General features: G+C 40.3%; 2 protein-coding genes across 2 annotated transcripts; both read left to right on the top strand.

Moving 5' to 3' along the window:
• The first annotated feature begins 8088 nt into the window (after nt 1–8088).
• On the top strand, nt 8089–13426 carry FGG (fibrinogen gamma chain). Its single transcript, XM_009101206.4, has 10 exons — nt 8089–8227; nt 8323–8367; nt 8797–8980; nt 9089–9182; nt 10156–10286; nt 10923–11056; nt 11197–11381; nt 12029–12306; nt 12651–12820; nt 13202–13426. Exons 1-10 carry the CDS (start codon nt 8153–8155, stop codon nt 13214–13216), a joined length of 1311 nt encoding a protein of 436 aa, XP_009099454.2. The 5' UTR covers nt 8089–8152; the 3' UTR covers nt 13217–13426.
• A 4484-nt stretch (nt 13427–17910) lies between these two features.
• On the top strand, nt 17911–24376 carry FGA (fibrinogen alpha chain). The gene is made up of 6 exons (XM_009101207.4): nt 17911–18028; nt 19835–19963; nt 20839–21022; nt 21307–21452; nt 22119–23157; nt 23519–24376. Exons 1-6 carry the CDS (start codon nt 17978–17980, stop codon nt 24226–24228), a joined length of 2259 nt encoding a protein of 752 aa, XP_009099455.1. The 5' UTR covers nt 17911–17977; the 3' UTR covers nt 24229–24376.
• The last annotated feature ends 1360 nt before the right edge of the window (nt 24377–25736 follow it).

Raw genomic sequence — 25736 nt, 5'->3', positions numbered from 1 at the left:
TTTCATTATTATGTTGAAAATTTGCAGGGTTTGAATCCCTATAAACTAGTAAACATGCAAATAATCACAGTAGGGAGAAAAAACACCAGGTAATTTATGGATGTTTACCTTCAGGGAGCTTTGTCCTACATGTATATTTACTGTAGTGCCTTAAAGTCACCTTTGAAGCAAGAATCAGAGCACTGTCTGTACAAAATACATGGCTATCCATATAAACATAAAGCCATGCTTTCTGTAAATGACCTTTAAAGTATTTTCCACATGTGTTTTGCTATGGAATGCATTGCAGTCACATGCCAACATATTGCAGCATGGCAGGAGACGTGGCTAATCCTCTGCTGTCGGAACCCAGGACATTCCTCTGGCTGCCCTGGAGGACTGGACACCCTGCCAAGGGGCTCAGAGACCTTGGCACAGAGTCCAAGACCCCTGAGCCTTTGATCTTGACCCACGGCAAAAACAATTACCAACCTTTATATGAAGAATTACAAGTCAAGAGAGTTTAAGTAGAATGGTAGTGAATTTATCACAGAGTGAAAATGTAGAATTTTGGGGTTTTTAGAATGGGGGTTCAGGAGGCAAGGTGGAGGAATCTGGGCGTGTTCTGTCTTTCTCCTTCTTCTTGGCCTCCATCTTCTGCTGTGATGATGGCACTTTTGGATTGGTTTAGAGTAGAAACTCACTGTCTAACATAGGTGATAGGTATGGAGAAGTTATGGTAAATAATGTACACGTAGTTTTTAGTATAAAAAGATAACACTGCCCCGAGGGCAGCCAGTGTGCCTCTGTCTGACCTGCTGAGTGGACCTCGGCAGGCCAGAGAAAGAATTTTATAGATAAGATACAATAAACAACCTTGAGAAGAAGAACTGAAGAGTTCTGACTCCATCGACCGCCAGACTGGGAAAAGAGTCTTTCTAACCCATCTCAGGGTCACTCTGACCAGCAGAAGTCCTGAGACTCTGCGAGTCATGCAACCCTCTCAAATCCTGGGGTGAAATTCAAGTGTGGTTCGCCTTGGCTGGGACACTATTACCGGAGTGCTGCAGTCCTGCCTTCTGTGCTTGAACCCATCCAGAATAAGCGCCAATCCCTGATAAAGAGAATCGCTGATAACCCATGGATGCAAGTCAAAGTTCCACTGGAATGGGTTGGGCCACGTTTTCGTGCTGCAAAGCTGAACTCTGGGTGTGAGCAGAGCGGGCTGCTGAGGCCAAGGGCCCAGAGGCCAGTAGGTGGCTGTGTCTCACTGCTGTCTGCACCCTCCTCGCCTGCAAAACAATCCCTGGCCCCAGAAACAGCCACCTGCTCCCTGCAGCATCCTCTGCGCCTTTCTGTGTCTCCAGATGAACCGGGCATTTCATCTACAGTAAGAAATAAACATTCACATGCACGTGTGTACATTGGTGAAACCACCTTGGGATCTAGAAGGTGCTTTATTCTTTTATCTTCTCTCAGGTATTTTCATAGCATGGATTTTGACAGCCACTGCTCATGGTTCGGGGGAAGGACTGGATCTTGATATGTCAGAAACCATTTCAAGGTCTTTATGGAACCTTAAATACAATTTTAGCAAATTTGTATATGGATGTTGACGGCTGTGTGAGACAAATAATATCCAACATATCTTTAATATTAAGACACATCCATTAGTTGATCTCCCAAAAACACAAGGAAAGGATTTAGGATCGTTTCCATTACTTGCAATGGTGCAGTGAAGTGATAAAGGGATCAAAGCCTGTTGATCCCTTTATCATTCTGTTGGCTCCCCTAGCATGGAGGGGTTGCAAGCAAAGCTGAGTAAATAGAAGAAATAACAAATGATGATTTTTGAATAGATCTATAGTAAAGAAGAAGTAACAAGGCTGTTAGCATAGAAACAGATTAGAAAAAAACATGAATTTTTTTGTAAACTAAATTATGTGTATAAGTAAATGTGTATATGTGCCTTATTAAATTTCTGTAAAACTTTTGCCAATTATATTAACGGCTTTGCACCAATAAATATAATAAATTATTATAATATAATTAATGACTTAAAATCACACTTTGTTAAAAGTATATAAGCTAGAAAACACACAGAATAAAAACTTTTTTCTTCACCCTAATCACGTGTGTTTATGTCACATCCAGCCTACCAATAACACCCCACTGAATGTGTTTCTTACTCAATTTGTACTTGTCCATAAATATGTACACTGTTTAATGAGCTTATTGAGATCCCAGCAAAATCATCAATTTTTATGAGAAAGTAATTTATTCACTACCTCCATCCCCTCCATTTCACAAATTATTTTATTAAAATAAATACTGAATTTTCATTACCATCATCATTCCATCCTGAGCAGTAATGATTAGCTCAGAGCCCATTATTTTATACCTGAGGTAAGGATTGTTTAAATGAAAACACAGGCAAATTATATAATGGTTCTTTTCAAGGTAGGCTTGGGAAGCAATGCTCTGTGATGGTCAAGTGTTAATTTTGAGATTTTTTTTGAGATGACTTAAGAGATTTTAGGAACAGTTTATTGCTCTTTGACGACACCAGATGGCACTGTGTGGTTGTCAGTGAAGCCCAAAAGAAACCACAATGAGTAACAAGCCTGTGCGGAATTCATAGACAGGAGCTGCTAGTAAAGACACTATTTGTGACCTGAGTAGGGGATTTGGGTCAACTATAACAGCTGTCACTCACTCACGACTCACTCACGTGATAGGAACCCATTGCTAAATGTAAAATTTTTATGAATAAGCCAAAATTCCTCTCATAATTCGTGAGTAGAATGCAAGAGAAAGAAAAAAATCTTCTGGCTTTATTTTTTATGCCAGAAAAAGAAAAATACTACAGATTAAAACAAGAATAAAGAAGACTTATTTTTCATGCTCATGCTTTACTTGTTGATAAATCTGAGCTTCTCTTTCCTTGAGTGACCCTAAATATTTATATTTACATTTAATCAGCTAGTGCTATTAATGTTTCAAACATAAGCCTGTGCTTCTCTTCCTGTAAACAGATTCATGCACCAGCATGGAGCACAGATAATGTGTAAGAGAACTGTGGAATTCATTCTTCTCCTTCCATCATCCTGAATTAATAGCATTCAAGACTAATCCTGTAAGTCAGGGAGGACAATACAGAGTGCATTTTTCCAAAACAAATATACTTTCCATTATATTTCTAGGATTTCTCTGACAGTCAGCCTTCCTCTGATTGCTTAAAAAAGTACAAGCAAAGTATTTCCCAGTCCAGAGGTTTATTGTGAAATGCATTACATTTTTGCTGTATTTCCTTTAATGTTATTGTCAATAAATTCCTGTCCAAACTAATATCAGTCTATATGTTTGATTATTGAAGTAGACTCTGTTTAGTTTATTGAGGCTCTGTCCTCTCAACTAATTACAAAATACTCAGCAAATATTTGAATTTACTACTTATCTCATTCCCACAAAATAGTGCATCCCTCTGTTTAACAAATAAGTTCACTGTTCTTGCCCTCAAGGTAAAGTATACACTGCAATCTCTCTTCTGCAGACAGTCTGAATACCAACCTTTTCTAAGTGAATCAACAGTTGAAACTGGTTTCTGTAGATCAGTAAAGGCAGAGAATTTACTACGTTGCATCAAATACCCCTAAGTAAGGCACAAACAACTCAAAGCTCAATAGTGATGTTTCACTGGACATGGTTTAGGGCTTTGTATGAGGTTTTTAGAATTTCAAGGTATAACATCATGTACTACAGGACTCAGAAAAACCTCAGCTATGAAAAAACCACAAAATAAGTTATCTTCTGCATCATCTTGACTCCATTCCTTTATATCACATTCCTTTTTTTCAGATATAAGATCACTCTTAATACCTTAAGATTTGAAAGAAGTTTAAATAAAATCTTTAATGCATAAAATTAGGCAAGCAGAACAAACTAAACAGAAACACAATAGAATTTTTCAAAAATAAGAAAATAGCTCATTCAAACCATCAACCACCAGGCTTAGGCATATGAGGTGTCTTCTGAAGTATTATGATGATGAAGTGTCTTGATTTTGATGCTTTAATTTTTACATATTTATTTAAATTTGTTTGCAGTGATGGTTTAAGTCAAAATAAGGACTATGTATTTAAGCAATAGCCCTTGGTTATTTGCAGAAAACAAAGCATCTTTTATGTTAATAAAAGTGCTGACATGAAGAGTCGTGAATCAATGTCACTTCCATCTTTTGATTTAAGAAAATACATTAGCCTATAAGTATTAAAGAACGCACTCTAAAAGGGTGTATTCCCAGTGTGGAGGCAGTAAAATATCCCACAATTTCTTTCCAAAATGAAAGAAATTGTGGGATATTTTACTGTCATGAAGTACATACATTTCTTACTGTTCTTCACTCAGTTTTCAAAGAAAGAACTATTTCCAGCCAGCATCTGAGCTGAAGCACAGCAAGTACCTGGACTGGTGTCACAAGTGTACAGAAATTAAAGGCTCTTCCTTGCACAGCAACTGATTTTTGTTGACCCATTTCACTTCAGGATGGGTGAGGAAGAAATGTGCTGCACAGAGTGGACTATGCAATTGGAAAAAAAATGTTATTTACCTTTTGCCCACGTTTTGAAAATTGAAAGAGAAAGATAAGTTACAAAACATTTTTTTTCATTTTCACTTGGCTTTCTCGCCCACCATCGGTACAGCTTGGCTGCTAGGCAGCTTTTTTACTTGTCTCTAGTTCTCATCCTAATTATCACACTTATTGATTGACCTAGTGAAGGGGATTTTGCCCACTAATCTGTTTAGTAATGCAAGCAGGGTGATACATATTGGTGATAGATAGCAAAGCATTGTAGGGATTTTTTTTTTCATAATTCATCATTTGGTATTTTTCAATATTTCTTTATTTTTAAATAGGAAAATTATCTTCTGGAGCATCTAAAAAAATGCAAGTTCATTTCAAGTCCACTGAACACTTTCAGTTAAATAGCAATAAAAGCCCATTGGAAATCTTAAAACTCATTACTAAACATTTCTAAAATATTGTAGACTGATTTCTCAGGTTAGATTCTTAAAGCAAATAAGTATAAGCTGAAAAACCAGATGTTTTTCCGAGGCAGCCATAAGGATATTCTGATATTCAGGAACTAATTCACAGACACAAATGTGTTTCATCTAGTTTGTTTTTCTGAGAAAAGGTTTCCTATGAATGATGGGCAGGTGTTGGCTAGTGTCCCAGTGGCTGACAAAAATTACTAATCAATATTGAGTTGAAGAAAGCTCTTTCAAACAAATAATGAGCTTTACTCTCTCCTCAAAAATAAATTGCAGGAAAAGAGTACACTGAGTTTGAGGACTCTTCCTTCCACCTGTGCTACCAGGAATTGTTCCTCATCTGTTACCAAACCAGCAAACAGACTTACTGGAAAGAAAACACTGGCCAGAAAATCAGTGTGGCTAAATTAGGCTGGACACATCTGAGGGTACAATTAGGTCTCTAGCACACTGGTTTGGTAAGTGGGTCAGCTGTTTTGCAACCAGCACCCACCAAGACCAAATGGTATGTAGGAGAGGAAAACTACCACATAGTGATTCCACCAAGAATATGTATTGCTTTCAACTTAATTAAAAGTAGGACTAAGACTTTCTAAGTAATGAAAGGTGTAATAACAGAAGAAAAGGAAAAAGAAGCAAATATGTGAAATGATTAATTATTCATGACCATGTAATCAGTAAAGCAAACAAAAATTTCCTGAGGTTTAAATATTTACATCTTCTGCTGAGAAGTACCACAGTTGTAACCACAAATACAGCTAAGCAACACTTATAATTGCAGTGTGCAAATATTTGGTAATCATTGAGGCAATGTTGAAAATTGACTCCTTCATGAATGTAAATATGATAATTTTGTGTAACATAAGCATCTGACTGAAAATTCAGGTTTCCTATTCCTAACCCATTTGTAAGGATAATGATCCTTTTGTTTTTCCCACCAATCAGACATTTACCTTGAACATTTAAACTCTATTTATATAATGTTATTATGTCATTATAGCCATTCTCATACTTTAATTATAAAATCTTGGAGCTTTTAACTCAAGATGTGAACTAGGCTTTTACTGCTAGAGTTCACTGTTGTGATCTTCTCTGACTCCTGAAATTCTTGCCTAGGAACACAAGGCATTTTTTTTTTTCATTTTCTGCTACCAAATAGTCTTCTGATAGAGTTTCAAGCCTATATGTACTACTTCTGTTGACAAAAGGGAAAGATGTATTCTTTATTCTGTCAGAGGATGAGGGATACCTGAATTGTGCTCCGTGGTTCACCTATTGCATCACGAACAGTACGTGCCCATCTGTACTCTGCAGTGTACATCTGTGTGAAAGCTGTTACTTAACAAAGTTCATACCAGCAACCCACTCCTGCTATCTTGTCACATCTAAGGGAATCCTGCTGGTGCACAGCCCCTGGAATGGTATCTCTAGGACCCTGTGGACCTTTGTGTCATGAGCTGCAGAGATGAAGCCAAGCAGGCTTGGTGTGTGAGCAGCAGTGACAAGGAGGTTCAGCCATGGTTGCCTCAGTCCATGTTAAAGCACCAGTGAAGCAACAGTAAAAAATACAACGGTAGATAGACTTCTACCCAGTCCTATTTACTTTAATTTCACACTTTAGGAAACAGAATTAACTCTGTAAAAGGCGGAAACATCCTATTTGTATCAGTAAGGTCAACAAGAGCACATTCTGCTCATAGCTCTTGAAGGTAATTAATACCAGATTTGGAAAGACAAACCTTTAGTGTCGGTCATCCTTTGGAAAAGACTTTTGGCAGCCTGGCAGCTAACTCACTGGTCATCAGTACAGTTACTGAAAAGCTGACTCTCCCAGGCACAATGCTTCAGCCTCAAGTGTCACATCAGATTGATTTTTAGCATCTTAAATGCTCACATTTCCTTCTGGCAATATGTAGGTAGATCTCTGAACATGATGGGACCCTTCTGTTTGATCTGATTTGACCAGACTAAAAGAGGATATACAGGTTAGGAACTCTCCATGTTTCAGGGCATAATCATATCTAATTTTCTAATAATGTAGTTCCTATAGAATGCTTTTTCCCCATTTTTAAAATCCCTACTAAGCCAAGCTGAAACATTGATCCTGCTGTATAGAGACAAAGTCATTTGCCTGAAATCACAAAGCCAACCCCAATAACAACAGATTTATCCCTGAGCCCCATTCTCACTGTTCTTCTCCTCATGTGGTCAAACATGTAACAAAGTCACAAGCCTCATTCAACACTGCCTTATCACACATCGTGCTGTACAGGCACAAAACCAGACATTCTCTGCAGAAGCTATAGTTCAGACACCAGGTCTAGGTCATGAGTGGAAAGGTGTTAATGCTCCCAATACAGAGAGCATGCAAAAGGACATACTGAAGTAATTTGCTGGAACAAAGCCCATGGCAGAAGACAGGGCTTGTTAGCACACTTGTAGCAGTATTGAGTAAGGCAGATTCCAACAACATTGGTTCCCCAGCAAGGAAGCATTGACCTAAGTAATTGGAATGGACTCACTGAGTTGAAGGATAGGGAACATTCATTGCCTGTGAGAAGTACCACAGACTTCTTTTCCAGATACACCACTGCCCAATGACTTCACACCTTTCTCTGCCTCAGTTTTGTCATCCACAGAATAGGGAAAATGGTGTTGCCTCTTTGCAAAACATGTAGAGATCTGTGGCAGGAAATGATCCTAAAAAATCATTTGTTGTTAGGCAGTTGATAGCTGGTACAGATAATTCAGATTGCTAGCGTGGCTTTTCCCTGTGCTATTAGAGTGAAACTTCTTCCAGCCCCCATTACGAAGCAATGTGTGAGTTTGATTATGCTTGTGACTAGGTGTAGTGTCTCCATGCCTTGTCTCACCTTCCTGCCTCCCCTGAGACCCAGCTGGAGCAGAGATCAGGCGACTAAGTGCAAAGCAGGTTCTGAAAATGGGAGGAGTGTATGTGCAAATTCGGGGAATCAACCTCAGATCCCTACTCCGCCTCTTCCCACCACCTCCCAGTGCCCGCCCCCAGCTTCAGCCTGCTGCCTTAAACTGCTGCCACCCTGCGCTGGGTTGAACATTCTCGGCTGCTGACTGCACAAGTGCACCTGGTGGGACAGACATGATGGGGCTGAGGCTGTGCAGCTGGGCTCCCCTGGGGTTTCTCCTCTCCCTGCTCTTTTCTACCAGCGTGGCGGTAAGTGAAGAGACAGCCTTTAGGAAACTGCGTGCGAGCGCAGAAAGTGGTCTTGGAGAAAATCCACTAAAACCAGCCCTCTTTCTTCTCTTCAGTACACTGCTACCAGAGAAAACTGCTGCATATTGGATGACAGATTTGTAAGTACCTGAACCATTTTCTTTTATCTTAAGAATGTAACTAAAGCTTTTCTATGCTGATTATTAACTAGCGTTATCATTTGAACCTCTTCGTTGTTTCCAGTTCTTATTAAGTGCGCTTTGCTTAAACCTGTCATTTACTGATAGCAGCATATACTTGATAAGAGTGTATGGGAGGCTGCACTGTGGATGAAAGCACATATCCAGCAGATGCTACAATAATGGCATGCACTGTTTTCTTGCTGTGTGCATGTAGTATGAAAGTAAACTGCCTCTGAAAATTCAAATACAAAGTCTGCTGCGAACGCCTGCCCTTTTTTTATGCTTTATCATTTGTGTCAGCAGTGACTGAAAGTTCCTCTGCCCAAACATTCTGCTCTGTTTGCTTTGCCCCTGAAACATTGCCAGCTGTGTTTCTTTACTCCTTAGGGTAGCTTCTGCCCAACAACTTGTGGCATTGCAGATTTCTTTAGTAAATACCAATCCACTGTGGATAATGACCTGCTGGAAATGGAGAGTCTTTTGCAGCGGATTTCTAATGCCACAATAACATCAGACCATCTGATCCAACACATCCAAGACCTCTATCCTTCAGAAAAGCAGACATTACCAAGTGAGCATATAAAAAATAAGTACACAACTGAAAAATATTATTTATGTGGTTTTCTTTTTTTTTTAATTTGCCTAACTACAATTGTTTTGTACCTTTTCTGTTTTACAGATTCAATTGATGACTTCACTCAAAAGTCCAGGAAAATAATTGAAGAAATTTCTAGATATGAAAACACTATATTGTCTCATGAAACTACTATACAGTAGGTATCTTCCACTTCTTTTGTCAGTGACAATACAAATTGTTTTCTTTCTGTTCTTTTGTCAAGTGCCAAAAAGCCTCTCTCAGAAAGGTTTTTTGTGCTCTTGCGGACAGTTCTGCCCGCACTGCCATTAGCAGCTGCCTAGCAAGACACAGAAAGATCACGAGGATCTGATACTGAATTCTCTGCTCACCTGGATAGACTGTAAATTGTGCAAGAAGTGCAAGAGAAGAATGCCATGAAGCCTGGAAATATTTTTATTTATATTTCTCCTGCTGTGCCAGCTATCCCTAAATTTTTTTTCATGACCTTTGGAGGTCATGAGCTTTTGCTGTAAAGCAGAGCGTGTGGAATGTTTGTGCAATCATTTACTCTGGCCAATTTTCCTGCATTCCTCCATAAAATTAGCTCAATTAGCTAATTAGCTCAATTACGTAGTTCTAAATCATATGTAACTATAAACTTAGTGACAGTCTTTTATAAGTTGACATTGGAAATCAAATTGAAAACACCATTAATGTTACTAAATCTTAAGGATACGTTTTTTGACAGATCTCCACTTCTATGGCATTATGTCAAATATTATTTAGTCATTCTGACACCTACAGCAGTTTATTTAGAGCACTTATGTTTTACAAATACATCCATAATTGAAGGGGAGTTTATCCTTTACATCAGGAGAGCAAAGTTAAACTTTCCATAGAGTTGTATTAATACATTAATTACTGGTTAGAATTTTGCTGATTAGAGTCAAGTTTTGCATATGGTGAAGTTTTGCATGAGGTAAAGCCTGTGCTTTTCCATTTTGCCTGTCCTTAACTCTGAATACCAGTGCTGAGAGAGGCACCCCTTTTTACAGGGCTGCATGTAGCAGCACGTTAGATCCATGAGGCATGTGTCCAGGGAAATGAATGAGTATTACCCATTCCCAAACAGCAGATACAACAACTCATTTTTGTGTCTCTCCGTCCAGACAGTTGACAGATGCACATATAATGAACGGCAACAGGATCACAGAGCTGAAACAGAAGATTGCCCAGCTTGAGTCCCTCTGCCAGGAGCCATGCAAGGACCGGACTGAAATTCTGGAGACAACTGGAAGAGGTGTGCAGAATGTTTCCTGTGTGGTGGAGGATTAATTCACCTAGGAGTGCTGCCACTTGGCATCACAGCAATGATTTACTTGGAATCTCATGGGTCATGGACTTCTGCAAAGATACATAAAATTGCACATTATAGAACTAGTCAGTACGAGTTAGATGCTCTTCAGGCAAGGATTCAGGTGGAACTTAGTTCTTGCTTGGCGTTTTTGGCCAAAATGTGATTATCCCAAAATGTGTGCTAAACATGAGGGACATGACTAGAGTTTCCGTGGACTTGGGACAAAGAGAAGATAACTCATCAGATTTCAACTAAGCCATGCGGAAAAAAATTCAATTATTCCATTAGGTCCAGAAGTATCTTTCTTTGTTGCTGTAGAATTCAATGCAATGATTATGTGTTTCACTGCTTAAACTCTGCGTGAGACTAAATTCATCTTCACCTTACACAAGTCCTATGACCCTTGGTAGGGTTTTTTATGGCAATGACATTGAAGTATGTGGACTAAATAGCTTACTTTGCAACAATGGTTTTTAGATAAGTTGCATTTCTTGCACTAAGAAAGTTATAATATGAAATAAATGTAAGGATAGCATTATAACTAGATTGAAAATGATCTTTGGAATATCTTTACTTCAGATTGTCAAGACATTGCAAATAAGGGTGCAAGGAAAAGTGGACTGTACTTTATCAAGCCCCAAAGAGCCAAGCAGTCTTTCCTAGTCTACTGTGAGATTGACTCATATGGCAATGGCTGGACAGTTCTACAAAGGGTATGTCACTTATGTATTATTGCTATAAACAAACTTTTTGCAAGAGCACTGTTTTTATTTACCTACATATGATACATATCTTTTTGACTGAGGTTTTTATTTTTATTTTTGTTTTCGGTGTTCTTGTTTTTTTCCCCCAGAGACTGGATGGGAGCGAAGACTTCAGTAAAAATTGGGTTCAGTACAAGGAAGGATTTGGACATCTTTCTCCAGATGACACCACTGAGTTCTGGCTGGGCAATGAAAAGATACATTTAATAACTACACAGTCCACTCTGCCATACACCTTACGAATAGAGCTGGAGGACTGGAGTGGCAAAAAAAGGTATTTGCTTATGATGCTTTTGAAAATGACAGCTTAAAAGCTCCTGCTCCCTCTGCTGCATCAGTTTGTACTGATAAAAGGTCGCTCCTAAAAAATTATGAACCCTTAGACCAGAAAACGTGTGCATGGAACTACTTTAGCTCCTGAACTTACAGCAGTCACTGGGTGTTACTTTTTGCCAGGTACACGTGCCTGTCAGAAGACCACATGCTGTCGGCACTCTCTTATTAGGAGAAGGAATCTGTTTCTTCTCTTCAAGTTTCTTTGTCTTTGGACTATGTGATTATTATAAGTCTGGTCTACACTGTTCAGTTCTATTATTTTATTTTTTATTTCTATTTTTATTATGAACCTGGGAGATTATATATGTGTGTGTGTGTGTATGTGTCTGTGTGTGTGTTGATAATGTAGATGTTTCATACATCACTAAAGACTGGTAGTCAGAAAATAGGTCTGGTATTGGAGCACAAAAGTTGGTTGGATGTGTGTCACTGAACGGAGGCCCACAGTCACATAAAAACAATTCCTTCTAAAATGCTAGGATGCAATAAATGCCCTTTTGGCTGTTTTAACACTGATGCATTTTTCACTTGTGCATGTTCTGGGAATGCAGCATGCTCATGTTCAGCCCTGCCCTCTGTTCCCAGCACTGCTGACTACGCTGTGTTCAGAGTGGGGAGTGAAGAGGACAAGTACCGCCTGACTTACGCCTACTTCATCGGGGGTGAGGCCGGGGATGCCTTTGATGGATTCGATTTTGGGGATGACCCGAGTGATAAATCCTACACCTACCACAATGGCATGCGGTTCAGTACCCACGACAATGACAACGATAACTACGAAGGCAACTGCGCTGAGCAGGATGGATCTGGCTGGTGGATGAATAGATGTCATGCTGGCCACCTCAATGGCAAATATTATATAGGTAAGGTGTCTTCTAAGTGCTTCTATCCAGGACACCACGTTTCAGTGACAAGGGAAAATGAGTCACTTATGTAGAGTACACTTTGCCTTCTGGCTTTTCCAAAGCTGGCATGGTCCATTCTTTGCAATAATTGTTAACACCAGTAGGAGGAATTTGTGACTGCTCTCCATTCCAAAGCGGGAGAATCAATCCTGAGAGAAACAAAATAGGGGGAGAAAGGGAGCGAACAGGGTCTATTAGGACACCCAGGGGTGCCATGGAGGTGTCAGGACCATAAAAATGTATGGGCACAGTAAATATTTTAGAAAGCAGCCAACTGTTTTGCTCCAACTGGTGTTTCCTAGGTGGTGTGTACACATCAGAAGATGCTGGTCCATCTGGATTTGACAATGGCATTATCTGGGCAACCTGGCGTGACCGGTGGTACTCCATGAAGAAATCTGCTATGAAAATCATCCCATTCAACAGACTGTCAGTAGATGGACAGCAACACAACTTGGGCAATGTCAAACAGGTTCGACCACAGGGCAGAGGAGATATTTAAAATGAACACAGAACATTTCAATAATAATTGAACCATTTCAGTAATAATTTCAGCTGAAGTTAAGCCCATTGCCTCTTAGAGAAGTTAGCTTTGTTTTCATTTTGTCACAGTAGTAGTAGTCACATTAGTACTTTAATTTTAGTGCACCTTCTACATTACTGTTTCTTTTAATGGATAGATAAATGGACAGTCTCATGATCAAGAATAATCCCTTGCCTTTGCGTATTTTAAATGCTACACTTTTAATTCCCAACTAATATAACTATTTGTGAACACTATCAACGTGATCATAGCCTTATGTACTTCTTTCATTGGAAGGACATTAAAATACTCTCTTTTTTTCTGTTTTAGGTTGGAGATGCATAAAGAACGATTTGAAAAAGACCAGTCTTAACAGGAAAAGCAAATCTTTTTTTAAACACTGAACTTAGCGAACCTTACACAGTTCATTTTTGACTATAAAGCAACACTGACTGTAAAATACCCAAACCTTTTCCCTGAGCAGTGCATACCTCTGTGATGGTTGGTTTTTTTTTTCTGTACACATTCTCAATAAATTTTTGATTATTACAAAAAGGCCTGAGTTTGTTATCTGTGGTCTACAGCTGGCCAAACAAGACAATGAAAACTTTTGATAGTTGGATCAAACCTGCTTGATTCAGTCATTCCAGAATTTCACACCAGCAGTTCCTGCTCTTTGTTTAGAGGCATGTGTTTGACCTATTTCTCCATAAATGTGCTAGTATCCATAAGTTTTCAAGTTTTCTAATAAAGTTGTTTGGTGACATAGATCAAAGTACACAGCAAGTTGAAAGTAGCCTACTTTACTGCTGAAGACTGTTTAACTTAGCTTACCATGAAGTAATGAATCCATTTTCAGCTGGGATGTGCTAGATAGTATCAATGACCAAGAACAGGTATTTTACTCCAGACCATACATATTAACAAGTTTGTCAAATTTTACTCAGAATAATTTTCATTTGCTATATGACACATAGTAGTGCACTGTACAGTTATTATTCTCACATACCCCTCTTTCCCCCCCTCCCCCAAATATTTAAAAATTACTTCAACATATTCAGTGCCATGCAACCAAAAAATGTTAAAATTTGCAGCAGAAATTGATTGCATGTGACTTGCATTTTCTTTCTCTGGATCTGATAATAATTTCCCACATAAACAAATCCGCATAAACAAATCCACAGTACAGATCATGACCAGCAAAGAGTTTGCAACTCTGTCTGAATGTATCTCCTCAAAATCTGATGAGTGCATTTGAGGGGCGTGTTAGCAAACCAAATTAGGTTTTTGGATAAATTGCTCAACAAAAGATACACCCAGAGCTAGAAACTATCACTAACTCAAGCTGATGCATTAAGAACTAAACAAGGAAGTGTGTCCTGGTCTTTATATTTTTAGCTACTTACAAAAGACCAGAAGTTTGCCTGGTATGTCTAAATAGCACATTCAAGTGCTTTATTTTAGAGACAGGAGGTCATTGCAGTGATAAAAGAGACCTTACAGTCAGTTCATGCTGCCTCAGCAGTTTTCCAGTTTTGATGCCCAGACACCTCATGAGGCTGGTGCTGAGCATCTTCCCTGGATCTGAGTCTCCACATCACAATAAAGTGCCAACTCTCTCACATTTTTATTAAGATTTTGACATTTAATCTTGGGCCAAAATCTAAGAGGAAGACAGTTTTCTCAGGAGAGAAGAAGGCATCATTAGCTAGGGTCAGGTGAAGTTAACAATGGCTTGAGAGGAGGGATGACCCCTCCACACCACCGAGCTAGTATATTTGCACAACTCCGTTGCACCCGTGCAACCAGCCATGATGCACAGCTCCCTGCCAGCCTGGACACTCCATTCCTCACCAAGCAAAGCGGTTTTCCTGAACATTTTGTGCTGTAAGGCCTCTCCTGTGGCTCCATGGAGCTGAAGCAGTGTGTGTAGAGAGGCAGGAGAGAAGGATGCAAGGGAAGGGTTGGCAAGCCCAGTCTCCTCCTTGTTCTGCAAGCGGCCACTTGAGTAGCATTGGTTGAGTCCCCTCCACTTTCTGTTTCCAGTTTATGCCACCTAGGACATGACTTTAAGTTGATATTATTTATATATTTGCAACGTGGATTTAAAAAATATTCCTTTCACTTCTGGCACTTTGATATCTGTATTTACACTCTGCTAGGTTACAATTGTTATTGCCTCTCCTGGTTTAGATTTTGGCTGCAATTTGATGGCCATCTGCTGTAATTGCACACATTTCATGAATATGAGTTGGCATTTTATGGATTGCTCACCATGACCAAGATCAGCTTATTCTTCCAGTTGGTTTGCTGATGGGTGTATTTAAGTTTTCAAAAATCATTTTAATCTCTGAAGAGGAGCATTTGCTCCAGTGGTCAGAAGGTCAGAATCAGCAAATCCAAGAAGCCTGATCTTTCGATGAATTCCTGTGCCACAGTTAATCAGTGAGTCTTCAGGGTCCCAGCCCACTGTTATGTTCTCTGGGCCCTGAAAGAAATCTGGCAACGCTCGTGCCTCTGGAAGCTCCTTGCTAAGGTATCCAATACCATATTTATCAGAAAGAGGCTGGAAAAGACCTGTTTTTTCTAACTCTTAAAAATAGAATCATACTCTCATTATTATTTTTTGCAAACAAGTACATTGCAATTGAACTTACTGCCCCTATTTTGTGGGCTGAGACCTGAGCATATTTCTCTTTTTAAAATAATTTTTTATTGTACATGACCCTCAGACTGCAGCCCATTGTAAAAGTGACCTGTATTTAGAAAAGTCTGTACCTCTCACTTTATAAAAATTTATTAAAGGATTTGGTGGCCTTTGTTTCACACCTTGAGCTTGCAGTGATTCTTCCAAAGACCACTGGAGCACAGAAAAGAAGAATCTCACTCCAAATGCAAGGGAAAAAAGACCAAACTGAATGAGGAAGATGTAGAGGAAGAAAGAATCAAATAAAGTGGATGGACTGCAGGACTTCTGGGTTCCTCAGTTCTGGGACATTGCATTGGGAAAATGTGGGACAAAGTGCTGGGACTGACTAGTAATGACTTTGGAAGGGTTAGGTTTCTGAGGAGTATAAGAAGAGAAAGTGAAGAGAGTTGAGTCTGAAGGAGAATGAAGTCCAAGGCAAAGCATCCACAGGCAGGTCATGAATGAGCAGGCACCACTTGGAAGCTTGGTAGAGCAGGACACACAGAGGGCACTGGGCAAACAAGGTGAGGCTCACATCTAGGGCACACAAACCACCTCTAAATCCCAGACTCCCCGACTGTTACTGTGGCATTCAGCCAAAAGCAGGGCAGATGAAGTAGTGAGCTGCACTTCTGTCCTTTGATCCTGAATTAAAGTTAAATCCAAAGTTTATCTAGCTCTTGGCCTCCAGCCTTTCAAACAAACACCAGCAGAAGTGACTGAATGATTGCAACATGAAAGCAGAGGTACAGGCTGAAGGTCGGGCACACAGATTCAGCCCCTGACTGTAAAGCCTGAGAAGCTCCTCCTTCACCCCAGCCTCTCCCATCAGTTGCCTTCACAGCGAGCAGGAAACCCCTCTTAGCTTACCTAATGCTTATGATCAGGTATCAACTTTTTTCCAGTCCCTCTAGCCTTGGTGGCTGAGTTTTACTTGGACCAGAGTTAAGTTCACTGTGTTTGAGTGTCACCAGAGAGCTTTGCCATCCCTCAGGGTCAGAAGAGGTCTGGAACATGCTACTTGCCATGTCCCCTGTTACCCTGGTGACCAGTGCCTGGAACATCACCTAGCAAATTGTCACATCCTCTGTAAGCGTGGCTGAAAAGGCAGAAATTCTTCTGGTTTATGTGCTCATACTACTATTGATTTTTAAGGCCCATTAAATTACAAATATAATGTTATTATTGATGATCACAAAATCAAGCATTGGCAAACTGTGAAAAGTTAGAACCCAGGTGACATATCACATCTGCATTATGAAGGATGCTTTAGTTGTTGCATAGATTGTAACACATCTGGTTAGCAGGACAGGGTGGTGCACAGTGGTGCCTTGCTCACAGCTGATACCCTGCAGAATCAGGTGCAGTTCCTGCCCTGATCACCCAGTTCCTGTGGGACCAGAGGCAAGACACATGTCTCAGAGCTGGCTGCCAGCTGTTCCCCCTGAGCCCCATGGTGCTGGCACAGAGAGGCAGCTATCAGCAATGGGATCTGCACTTAGGGTGTGCTCTGAAGGCTTCAGGCTATCAAAATGGATCCCAAAAATTAATAGTTACTTTTTGACTTAACCTTCTCACCTGGTTTCTACAACTGTGAAAAGGGGAAAGTCATGGCCAGGGAATGAATGTAATGTACAATAGGAAAATCCTTGAAGCTTTAAGCAGACTGCAGAGCATCACCCTACAATGAAAAGAGTGCACAGCTCTGGCAGATGCTTCCTGTGGAGCCCCATCCCCATGCTCAGTGTGAGGCAGAAGGGGTTCAGTGGAAGAAATATCAGATGTGATCCCGTGGTAAAGCACAGTCCATGACTGTATGCCCAAGGAGAACTCACAAAGATTGCACCTGCAACTCCTGTGCTCCTGAGCATGAAGGTCAGTAGCTCATGATTTTTCACTAGACTTTTGTGTCTGTTACAGAGTTAAAAACTGAGCTTTTTTGAGTTTAACTGTGAGATTCTTCATGGACCTCAGTATGTTTTGTTCAACACCAACATACAGGCAAAGCAATGGCTTCCTTTTTCAAATATCAGCTCTTTGTTTATGCTGCTAAATGTGCATCATGCTGAGTGTGTGTTTTCCAGCCAGTAAGCACTGCTGGATTCCACTAGTTCTGACCATACATCTTGGTTGACTGTCCAGTTACCAGAAACAGTTTTAGACAGAATTTTTTCCTGGAATTCTTGGTGTTGCCTGCATGTTGGTGTTGAACAAACTAATCTGGAGCAAATAACACCAGAAACTTGTGCAAGAGGCCTTAAGTAATCACTGAAGGGGGAGGGGGGGATGTGGTGTGTTTTTTCCACAAACAGAAAGAAGCATAATGATTAATCTCAGCTTTGCATTCAGGTTTAAATTGCACCAAAAGACTGGCAAAAAGCATCCTTTCAGTCAGAGTTCTTGCTCTTCTCCTGAAGATGATACCTGTGAGGATCCTCTGTGTGCTCCTGTGCCTCAGCATAGCCTGGGTATGAATTTGCTTACTTGATTCTTTTTGTATCTTTCTGCTTTGAATAGTAAGCATTTATTTAATGTTCATTCATGAGATATAGATAAATTTTGTCTATCACCTAGCTTGTAAAATTCAGTGCACACACATGCAGCAGCTTAGTGTAACCACTTCACTGATGAAGTTTCATCACTACTTTTGGACTATCTAGCTAACTGAGTTAAGCTAACTATAGCCCTCTATAGTTTGCTTAACTCAGTTTTGCTGAATCTGCCAGGCTTCAAGAGCAGCCAAGCAAATCCATTTATATGAATTCAGACATTCATAGGTGATGCTCTAAGTCTTAAACATAACTGGCTGGATGCTAGTAGCTCCAGCCATTCAGGAATTTTCATGTTTATTGGGATGAATTGTGCTTTCCTTTGGACAGTACTTCTGCAGGATCTTCTACCTACAAATGACACACAATACCTTTTTTATGAAAGACACATTTAAAAACAGGAATTCTTGTAGCAGCAACATCAGCTTAAACTACAGCTAAGTAAGAATCAAATTTTTGAAAAGGAAGGAGATTAACTTACTTTTCATCTGTGCTAATATAACCCTTTTTTTTCCCCATTGAGGACTCATCCATAATCTTATGTTATATTCTTAATATTTTTCTTTGTGACTGTTGGTTTGGTTTGTTTTGTTTTTTTTTTTAATTAAGTGCCTGTTTTAATAAATGACAAAAATTATATGAAGCAGCTGGGACAAAACAGAAAAAGTCATATTGGATTTGTCAATGCCTTAAGGGCATTTTTGGATATATGTCCTACTTTTAGGAGGCCCTTGGGCCAGATCAAATCATTAATTAATCAAACTAATGAATTTGAATCTGCTGATTTTAATAAAAAATTTCCAGTTCCTCAGAGTGGTTCTGACCCTAGAGATTAGAATCAGGACCACTTTCTCAGCTTCAGAATTAATCATCAATCATAATAAGAAGCAATCATTATTATTTTCAAGTGTTAATTATAATGTTTGAAATAGCACAAAAGGTGCACAGAGGATTCCAATCAGACCTAATGACATCTTAAACACACGTTTCTTTAATGAAAAAAAAGGGGAAAAAATGGTATTTTACTAAGTGATAACACTGCAGGAATCTTTATGTGTTTTGGCCTGGAATTATCTTGTATATAACTTTTTCTTCTCAGGTTTGAAGAAAACCTCAGTGTATTTATTTTTCTTCTTTCCATTAACACAGTGAAATCCATCCATCACTGAAATTGTTTTTTTAAATTGTGTTAGTAGCTTTCTTGCTCTTTTTGTCAGGCAAAACCCTGATACAAGCTTCCAGTTAGAAACTGTGATTAAAATCAGAAACCCTAATGGAACAATTAATACATCTGTAAGCTACTTTTGTGTAGATTGAAGATGGTAAAGTGACAATAAGAATTTTAGAGTACTGCAGCTAATGGAAATAGTGTTTTTAAAGTATTTATTTTTATTTTTCCAGTTTCATTCTAATTTCAAGTTAATTTTATATTTACACAAAGGATAAAATATTTCTGTGGAATGATATGATCATAATACATCCTGAGCATCACTAGCTCTCTACATGAAAGCATTAATTTTAAGAGATGTAAAGCTTTATTCTGACAAAACAAACAATATAATATCTTAGAAGAAACGTTGGAATAAAATCCTTGTACTGTTGGGTGTGCACAGATGGCTGTGATTGCCACCCACCAGCTGTGTGAGGACATCAGCTTTGTGTTTCTGCTTCCTTGACAGCTGTTCACTAAGCCTTGGTTTCACTTTTCCCGTTTCCTCCTGGCAGGCACAAGATGGGAAGACTGCCTTTGAGCAGGGGGGTGCAGGAGTGCGTGGTCCCAGGATTGTGGAGCACAAGTCCCCGTCCAGCTGCCAGTCTGAGAAGAGCTGGCCCTTCTGTGCTGATGACGACTGGGTGAGCCATTGGCACTGGGGGGAAAGGGGGACCTCAGCTGGATCAGCAGCTGGATCAGCAGCTGGATCACTACATCAGGGGCCACAGGCCAGCACGGGGTTCAGCATTAGGGCCGAGGTGACACTTCAGGTTGGGGCAGCCTGCACAGGTGTCCTGTGGGAAACAAAGGAAAAAAGGGAAAAATGAAGACAAAATAAACAGGGAGAAGTGTTGAGATGGTGGGGAAGTAGAAGTTAAAATAAATCTGGAAAAGACAGATTAAATAAACAAAAGCTCACCATAGAAAAATGTAAGAACTCTTTCTTTTCAGAATTTTGGTATTGCCACTTTTGGAGTTCATAAAATAAAGGCACCAGAAAGAGAATTGTGAGAAAAAGAAAAGAAGTAGCTAGAAATCACATACTCACAATCACTCACCAGTTAATTTTTAGGAAGTCAGATTACAAGATGCTCCGTAAATGTTTCACGATAATTGACCAGATGTTTTTGTATATAAACTATTGTTTTCTCTCTTTTTTGCCTCTTGCATCTCAGTCCTTTTCTATGCTACATTTATTTGATGACTTCTTGGCAAAGAACTTAAGTCTGTCAGAACATTAGGCTTTTCTGAGGAAAACTTTGCTTAAAAATGCTAGCCTCTAACATCCTCCCTCAAACTGGATGACAGAGTTCTTACAGCAGACCCTTAGGGAATATATATGGAGTTAGAAAAAATTCTCACCCATGAGGAACAGAGGAGAGGGGAAACTAAAGGTTTACTTTTTCTACACCCCACAGTTATGGCAGGTTTCTGAGTATGTGCTTCACAGATTCCATTGTACAAGAAGTTTACTCTTGAGGATTTTAGCACAGTTATTTCCCTCTTTCAATTCTAGGGTGCCAAATGTCCATCAGGATGCAGAATGCAAGGACTGATTGAAGAAAAGGACCAGGAGTTCAGTCAAAGAATAGAAAAAATCAAGAAACTGCTCTCAGATAATCAAAACAACTATAAGAAGTCCAATGAGTTAATTGTGGAAACTGTAAATGCACTAAAACCAAACCTGGACAGTGCTCAGGGTGAGTATCTCATGCCCAGTTTTATTATTCATCACTGAATTACTGGTTTTTTGTGAATAAGCCACATGTAGTGAAAGTACAGGCTGCACTGGATGTTATTATCAGGAAATAGAACAATCATATTAACAGACTCTTAACTAGTTAGCAAAAATTAATTTAATCTGCTCAGTACTATGAGAAACATGTTCTCAATTATGTGTTTAATTACATATTTTAAAATATGATACATATTTAGGAAAGAAAAGCACATGGGCATAGCTGACTGTGAGGCATTTTTGTTTCAGAGCTTGATGAGACTTACGGTCGCCTGTCAGGAGAACTGAGACGGAGAATTTTGACATTAAAGCAGAGAGTTGTCACTCAGGTGAACAGAATTAAAGCTCTGCAGAGCAGCATCCAGGAGCAAGTGGTGGAGATGAAGCGCTTGGAGGTAGGTGTCTGCTATGCACTTCCCATTCTCTCCAAGGCTTAGCTACAGAAAGGGGATCTGTCCCAGCAGTGCTCCAGCTGGGAGAAAACATGGTACCACTCTCACAGGACCTGACTTGCTGAGACAAATCCCCAAATGAGTTGCTACCTATCCATCCTGATTTTCTATTTCTGCTCTGTAGGAACCAGCATGAGTTCCGTGAGTTTCTAGTCCCATCTGCTGCTTCTCTCTCTCTTCCACAAGGATGCTCCCTCTGCTGATAACTGCTCCTGTATGAGGTGCTTCTCCTCCTGCAAGGAGTTGCTGAGTAGTTAGAAATGGGACATGCTCTGTCAATCCCCAGTGCTGCCATTGCTGCCCACAGCTAGGGTTGGCATGAGAACCTGTGTTCCCAGGTTGCAGCCAGTTCTTCTGATGGCAACGCAAGGAAAAGCCATGGTACAAACAGTGGTTTTGCTCAAAGGTTCATTTTCATTCCTAGAACAGAAATCCATCATTTGGATCATTTGAGAAAGCAATGGTAACCCTGTGACAGAATCTTCTCCTCTCAGCTGTAGGTGGGAGGTACTAGGGCAGCTCTCATCTTTCCCCATTCAGTAGAAGATATCCTTGCTTGAGAAAGTTGGGAAAGCTCCCTAACCAAATTACTTCTCTCTGGTTATGTAGGTGGACATTGATATTAAGATACGAGCTTGCAAAGGAACCTGTTCTAGAAGCTTTGATTACATGTTGGACAAAGAAAGCTACGACAACATCCAGAAGCAGCTTGTCCAAGCCAACTCCATCAACTTGCACCCAGAGCTTCAAAAAACCACCCTGAGCACACTGAAAATGAGGCCACTTAAGGACTCTAATGTTCCTGATCATTTTAAGCAGAAGCCTCTCCCAGAAATGCAAGCACTGAACATCATTAATGACATCAAGCAGATGGAAGTGGTATTAGAAAGACCAGAAACAGACACGAAACCCTCCCGAGGCGACAGCTCGCATCGCACGGCAGAAGCAAGGGGGGATGCATCTTCATACCCCAGCAAATTAGTTCTTCCTGCTCATGGGGGAGAAACCCTTAGTCTGGAAGACAAAACCTTCTCCGCTGTTCGTAGATGCACCAAAACTACCACCAGAAAAGTCGTCTCTGGGCCTGATGGTCCTAGAGAAGAAGTATTTGAGAAAACAGTCTCTTCTGATGGCTCAGACTGTGCCTATTTACCTGGAAATGTTGGAGGGGAAGGGAGCACCTACCATTTTAGTGGTGCAGATGGCTTGCACAAGCTAGAGACTGTATTCCCTGAGTTAGAGTCGTTTTTTACCCCTGACTCTCCATCCACTGCCACTAAGCGCGTTAGCGGATCTAGCAGCTTCACAACCAGCAAACGCACAGGCAGTAGCCACACAGGTATGGGAGCTTATGGGGGAAAAGACAAATTTGGAGATTTAGGAGAGGAGGAGGAAGATGACTTTGGAAGACTTCAGCCATCTGGATTCCCATCTGGCAGTGCAAGTCACTCCAAGACTGTAGCGACCAGCTCTTCTAGTTTCAAGAAGGGAGGCTCTGCTTTTGAAACCAAATCAGTAAAGATCCGTGAAATTAATGAGCAGCTAGGTGGGTTGGAACATGATCAGAGTGCAGAGGATACCCCAGACTTTCAGGCACGCAGCTTCAGACCGTCAGGAGGGAAGCGAAGGACACCCAGCACTGGGAAAGGTAGTTATTGAGGTAGTGGAGCCAAACTCCATCCATAACCAAACTGACACATTGATTTTAGATACTGTAGTACAACAGTGTGATGATTAAATGCAAGCACTGTGTCTGTTTGTTACAACCTCGGAAACAAAAGGGAAAATATTTCATTAATACTCGGGTATTTCATAGACGATTCACAATTTAAGAAATATGTAAAGTTTTCTTTCCTGAATTCTTTCTAATGTTGCCTGTCACTATACCTAGCATAGTCCAAGACGTGTTTAACAATTTTCCTCTGAGCTATTGGTATTTGGACTCCTCTGAACATTTTATTAAATTTTGCTGATAACTTCTGTCAAACCAGATCAACTTTTTTTTTTAGACTGTGATGATATCCGCCAGAAACACACTTCTGGTGCCAAAAGTGGCATTTTCAAAATCAAGCCAGCGGGATCCAATAAGGTTTTGTCAGTTTATTGCGACCAAGAGACCACTTTGGGAGGATGGCTATTGATCCAACAAAGAATGGATGGATCAGTGAATTTTAACCGCACCTGGCAAGACTACAAGAAAGGTTTCGGCAGCGTGGATGGCAGGGGGCGAGGAGAGTTTTGGCTGGGCAATGAAAACCTACACTTGCTGACTCAGAATGAAACTGTGCTTCGGGTAGAGTTAGAGGACTGGGATGGGAATGCTGTGTTTGCAGAGTATCTCATGCAGGTAGGGTCTGAAGCTGAAGGGTACACCCTGGCCGTGTCCTCCTACGAGGGCACTGCCGGGGACGCCCTGGTGGCTGGCTGGCTGGAAGAGGGCACCGAGTACACGTCCCATGCCCAGATGAAGTTCAGCACCTTTGACCGGGACCAGGACCACTGGGAGGAGAACTGTGCCGAGATGTATGGGGGGGGCTGGTGGTACAACAGCTGCCAGGCTGCCAACCTCAATGGCATTTACTACCTGGGCGGCCACTACGACCCCAGGTACAATGTACCCTACGAGATCGAAAATGGTGTAGTCTGGCTGCCATTTAAAGCCTCTGATTATTCCCTAAAAACTGTTAGAATGAAAATCAGGCCCATAGAAACCCTGTAAAAAGACAGGCCTTTAATGTGTTTTATGACTACAAGTTGAAAAGATTTTTTTATATATGTATGTATAATGAACCTTTACCCTGTGAATTTGAAGGCAACTGAGCACATTTGGAGATTAAAAAATAAAAAATTATTAATTATCAACAAGACTTTTTTGACTTCATTTTTAACTGACAAGGAAATATTGATTTAGCAGCCCTTTTGATATGAACTTTTCCATGTCTTTGGTAGCTCACACATTGACTTAAGATAAAAAAAAAAAAAATTAATTATTTACTTTGTTTTAGGGATGTTAAAGAGGTAAAAATATTTAGAAGTATGTTCACAATGAAATCCTGCCTCCTCTGACATGGACTGTGAAAGTCTAACCAAGTTCAACATTCACACTCTCATTTCCACTTCAAGGGGAGCACAACAGCAGTGGGAGTCAGCTCTCAGACAGAACCAAGGGTGGTGTGGGTTCTCACTTTTCCCACACACCCAACATGGAGTACACTTTGATAGAGAATGCATGCATTTTAGGACTGACTTGTAAGAATCTCCTAAACTTTGATTTTATAAATATGGACACAGACCTTCCATCCCATTGATGAATCCTAGACAGCTTACCATGCATACTACTAGCTTCAAAATAAGACAACTCCATGATAACGCATCAAAATGCAACTCCCAAAACAGGCTATTATTTTCTAGCAACCACTAAAAGGTTATGACCAACCCGAACAAGCAAGATGAGGAACTACATGAATGTTTCTCAGCACATATGCCAAACAGGAATTCTCCTAAGGGTAAGGGGTTTAAATCAGCTTGATGACAGTGTGTGGTAAGGATCTTCTAGAAAAAAAACAGCTGCATGGAATATCAGTTATATTGGTCACACAATTACAGAAAACCACATTGTATTTACCTGTATACTTTATGGTGTAAAATTACACATTGTATTTACACTGAGTAATATTTCTGCGCTTCTAGAAAGAGGCATGAACAAACTTCCTCACCTCTAATCTCATTGGCGTGTTGCATACCATTTAACAAGATCATCAAATACTGGTAAAGCAACTCGCTTTTAACCTTTTTATCAGTGCTTCTCAAATACAGCCACTGTCTAATCTTTTCAGAAAGATTGCTGAAGAGCAAAGACACTCATGTGTGAGAAGGGGGTCTGTACTTTTGGAAAACAGGGTTCCACTTAAACATTTAGTTTTTGTTCCTTAGCCTCCGTGGAAGCCTGCCTGTGTGAATGCTGAACATCCATGTGCTCCTCTAGTGGAAGTTGCCATTCTGTCTCCTTGTCCTCCTGGGCTTCACAGATTAAATAAAAACTAAAGGTATCAGGTGGGATCCATCCACCCCTAGTGATCTGGGTCCCTTCCTTTGTGGAGGAAGACAGACCCCTTTGAGAGATGTTCATCCTGTCTGCCAGGGTTGGGCAGTCTTGTCTTTGGCTGCTCAAGGGAGCATAAACTACTACTACTCAACCTCCACTACTCTGTGACTGGAGACATTAAT

Source organism: Serinus canaria, chromosome 4, assembly GCF_022539315.1.
Source record: "Serinus canaria isolate serCan28SL12 chromosome 4, serCan2020, whole genome shotgun sequence".
Classification (NCBI taxonomy): Eukaryota; Metazoa; Chordata; class Aves; order Passeriformes; family Fringillidae; genus Serinus; species Serinus canaria.
The sequence above is the reverse complement of the archived record's forward strand: the minus strand, read 5'-3'. Positions and strand labels throughout refer to the sequence as shown.